This window comes from Microtus ochrogaster, chromosome 5 (genome assembly GCF_000317375.1).
Source record: "Microtus ochrogaster isolate Prairie Vole_2 chromosome 5, MicOch1.0, whole genome shotgun sequence".
Classification (NCBI taxonomy): domain Eukaryota; kingdom Metazoa; phylum Chordata; class Mammalia; order Rodentia; family Cricetidae; genus Microtus; species Microtus ochrogaster.
Genome location: NC_022012.1, coordinates 74,682,556 through 74,687,040, shown reverse-complemented (window position 1 = coordinate 74,687,040; position 4,485 = coordinate 74,682,556). Strand labels below are relative to the sequence as shown.

Below are 4,485 nucleotides of genomic sequence, written 5' to 3'. Positions count from 1 at the left end.
AAGAAGAAGAAGAAGAAAGTAGTAACTGGAACATGACAAATTATGGCCTATCTACTAGATACACATTAAACTCTTTTGCTCCTTATTCCCACATCCAACTCTTCCATACCTGGATAAGAGAAGGCAGCACAGGGGAGCTCGTGACACCAATCGCAGCATTGAGGGTTTCCACTAGTGCCAGCATCTGGCAGAAATACATCATGTCAGCCACGGTGTGGAACGTGTCGTAGAAGTACTCTAGGGTACAAGCACACATGTCTGGTCAGTCCACCTGGAGTTCTAGCAGAGGCAGTTCTCAGACTAGACCAAGCCTTATAGGGAAAGATCTTGGAAGAGAAAACAGACATGGAGTCAGGTTCATGCTTCTAGCCTAAGCCAGGACAGTCTTCAGGACTCCCAGAAGAGTGAGCTCCCTTTATCTCAAGAAAGTGAACACAAAGACCCTGTGTCCTCTTCTCCTGGTTTATAAATAAATAAATAAAGGCCCACCTAGCTTTCATTCTGTTACTATTTAGTGAAAAAAGAAATCGATGTACAAGACAAAGTGGTAACTCTTTTCAGATCACTGCCTATTCTAATTTAAAGCTAAATCTCTATCATCTATATTATATGGGCAATGAAAAATTCAATTACACATAGATGCAAAGGTAAAAGTATTGCCTAAAATTAGGTTTCAGGAAGGCTATTGCAATTAGCAATAGCAGTTAGAAGCACATATTGCTCTTATAGAGGACCTGAGTTTGGTACCCTGCACCACATAGGGAAGCTCAAACTCCTTCCTGGCGTCCAAGGGCACCTACATTCATTGCACATATACATACTTGCATGTGCACACACATTTTTAAAAATAAAATCTTTCAAAGTTAGTTATTATTATTACTACCATTTTTTAATGTATTTGGTAGTTTGGTCTGCATGTATTCCTGTGCATCATTTATATACTTGGTACCATAGGAGACCAGAAGAGGGCATCTGATCGATCACCTGGAACTGAACTTACAGACAGTTGTGAGCCGCCATGTGGCTGTTGGGAATCAAACCCAGGTCCTCTTGGAAGAACAGTCAGTGTTCTTAGCCACTGAACTATTTCTCCAGCCCCTAAAAATAAAATCCTTAAAATTAGGTTTCAAAAGCTTTCTGTGTTTGTAGCTTTAGGGCTACTAATTCTTAAAATTCCGAGAATCCATTCTAACTAAAAAGAAATAATGGTTTTAAAGACCTTATTAATACAAGGTTGTCCTCTGAAACATTCCTAAGTGTATTACTCCATAAATGGTCCAATTATCTAAGAGTACAGAACATTTGAGTAAATTATTTGATAAAGTTTCAAAATGTCCACTAGTGCTGGCATGAGGCTGACACATGAGCAGCGCTTTCTGAGAGGCCTGTCTTCACATCAACCCCGCCTGAGCATGCTGCTCCTGCAGTCCTCACACAAACCCAGCCTGAACATGCTGCTCCTGCATTCTTCCTTGCAGCACTTCTCAGTCAAGCACCACTGACATCCTAGGCAGGACCTTTTCTGTACTATACATTGCAGAAAGAGGGGGAAACCTAGCCCTTCCTACTAAATACAAATAGCACCCTTAAATCACTGCAGCAGCAACAAACATCTCCAAATGCTCCCAATAAAACCAAAACCAAACCCCAACAACAAAAAAGAAAAGAAAGAGCCAGGTAGTGGTGGTGTACACCTTTACTCCCAGCACTCAGGAGACAGAGGCAGGCGGATCTCTCAGTTTGAGGCCAGCATAGTCTATGAAGTGAGTAGTTCCAGGACAGTCAGGGATACACAGAGAAACCTTGCTTAAAAAACAAAAACAAAAAGGAAATCCACTAGCAGATACAATCATTATTCATGTATCTGTAATCTAAAATCTCAGTTAAGAGGGTCCATAGAAAAGTAAATAATAGTTGAGGATTGATCATCAATGAGCCAACAGGCCTGTTCTACCACACTTGACAACTTGAGAGCTTTTGGACCGAATCGCCCTATGGCCAGCTGTCTTCAGACTCCTTATGACAGGAGGCAGTGGTGGCCCACACCTTTAGTCCCATCACTCAGGAGGCAGAAGCAGGCGGATCTCTGCTGTGGGTATTTGTACATTGTGTGAATATATATTGCTGTGACTGGTGCAATAAAGATTTAAATGGCCAATCCTAGCTAGGCAGGAGAGGATATGCGGGATTTCTGAGGAGAAAGAGGAGGAGAAAGAGGAGGAGAAATGTAGGTACACAGATTACATCACCAAGACGCCAGGATAACACACATACAGTAGTACAGAGTAGAAGTAACCAAGCCATGTGAAGAACACAGATTAATAAAAACAGGCTAGCAGGGCGGTGGTGGCGCACGCCTTTAATCCCAGCACTCAGGAGGCAGAGGCAGGCGGATCTCTGTGAGTTCGAGACCAGCCAGTTCCAGGACAGGCTCCAAAGCCACAGAGAAACCCTGTCTCGAAAAACCAAAATAAAATAAATAGATAGATAGATAGTAGATAGATAGATAAATAAAAATAAAAACAGGCTAATTAAGTCAGGCTGTGGGGGCACACGCCTTTAATCCCAGCACTCGGGAGGCAGAGGCAAGGGGATCTATGTAAGTTTGAGGCCAGCCTGGTCTATAGAGCAAGTTTCAGGACAGGCTCCAAAGCTACACAAAGAAAGCCTGTGTTGAACACCCCCCCCAAAAGAGAGAGAGAGAGAGAGAATAAAGTCAGGTAAATTTAAGTTATAAGAGCTAGTTAGGAATTTCATAATTAATAAGTCTTCATGTCGTTATTTGTGGGCTGGCAGTATAAAGTACCATTATAAATCTCTGAGTTCGAGGCCAGCCTTATCTACAAAGTGAGTTCCAGGACAGCCAGGGCTACAGAAAGAAACCTTGTCTCAAAACAAACAAATGAAATCCTCCTTATGACATTTAGCATGCGTAAACTGCTGCACACATGCCATGGCATGCATGTGGTTGTCAGAGGACAATTCCTGAGGTCGGTTCTCTCCTCCGACCATGTGGATAGTGGAGCTAGATTTTCAGGCTTGGCAGCAAGCACCCTTACCTTCTGAGCCATCTTGCCAGCCCTGTAACCAGCAGCCTTATCAAGAACACTCAGAATTCACCCACCATCTTAGGTTGAACGAGGCAAGCATTTATGTATCTGAAGGTCCCTGTTCTGTTTTCCTTCCATGTGGCTTCTGATAAAGTCACGCTAATAGCAGAGAGACCGGAGAGGAACTGCGCCTGAGACTTCTTCGTTCTCTCACGTGATCACACAGAGGCAGCTCTAAGCTCTCGGGCGCATGGCTTTCCTAGCCTGCCACTGGGTGTGCAAAGCCCACTGCTGGGGCTGGGAAAACAACTCACAGTTCCTCCTCTTTCAACAAAAAACCCCACTAAACAGCCTGACTGCCACAAACTGCAGGTGGACAATTCAGGGCCAAACAGGAGGATGCTCTCTCTACAAGAGTTCATTTTCTTCTCAAACAGCTTACATTTTCTATTACGGTTATATTCTCCCCACACCTACTTTACAAAAGAAACTCGACCTTTAGATCGCCCACATTCAAGCTAGTGGGAAAACTGCATTCTGACCTTTTTGACTGTACTGGTTTGCAAGCTGGTTTGGTTTCTTTCTCTCAAATAAGAAAAGAACAATTTCTACATTAATTTTAGCCTCTCGTGAGTGTTGTCGCATGCTATTGTTAACTCTTCCCATATGCTTCACAATGTCACACTAGTGAATACTCCACAGAAGTTCCTCACTGATGACGACACGGGGGGAGTAACTTAATGCCATGTGTGTCACATCTGAAGAAACTTCGCCTGTAGCTCTTCTCCATCACACACATCTGCAGAAGTGAAATCTCTCGGGCTGCTCCCATCAGCCTGTCTCACCAGGAACTGAAATGAGTGCTGTGGACACATGGGGAAGGGCAGGAAGAGCAGGGTGACTGTTCGTGTCAAAGGCAAAGAGAGCTACTCAGAAAGTTCATACTCACCTTTTCCCAAAATACAGAAGCGCACCGTCAGGTTGACGAAGATCCAGGAGAAGCCCAGAAGCTGCACAAGGTTGTACATGAACAGGTACCCTTTCTTCAAGCTTGTAAAAGCTGAAAAGCGAAGTAGGGCAGTGAGCTACTCAGTACAGTCCCAGAGAGACGCTCTGGACTCCAACCCTGGCTTCCACCTGGGTGGTTCTAAGCTCCCACACAATTATCTGGCCTATGTCTTCCTAGTCTGGGCTCCCTCTCCCATAAAGCGAATATGTTGAACTTTGCCTGCCAACCTGTGTGTTTACCTGCCTCCTTTCATAGACTTGGCCAGCTCAGGGGAAAAGTACCACTTGGCAACGAATGTAGGGAAACAGAGTTCCCTTCAGTTCTTGCTCTAGGTTAACATAATCTACAGGTTTCTCTTCTCTGGAGTTTTAGGAGTTTTGTTTTTGTGTTAAGATTGTGCAGACCAGCCGGGCGATGGTGGCGCAC

At 44.2% G+C, this 4,485-nt stretch overlaps 1 protein-coding gene across 1 annotated transcript in view; it reads right to left on the bottom strand.

Moving 5' to 3' along the window:
- Hacd3 (3-hydroxyacyl-CoA dehydratase 3) overlaps nt 1-4,485 on the bottom strand; it is a 40,182-nt gene that overhangs the window by 10,885 nt on the left and 24,812 nt on the right. Inside the window, exons 6-7 of the mRNA XM_005347770.3 lie at nt 4,000-4,110; nt 110-237 (exon numbers count right to left, since the gene is read on the bottom strand). Coding sequence (XP_005347827.1) covers nt 110-237; nt 4,000-4,110 — 239 coding nt within the window. The remainder of the gene's footprint in view (nt 1-109; nt 238-3,999; nt 4,111-4,485) is intronic.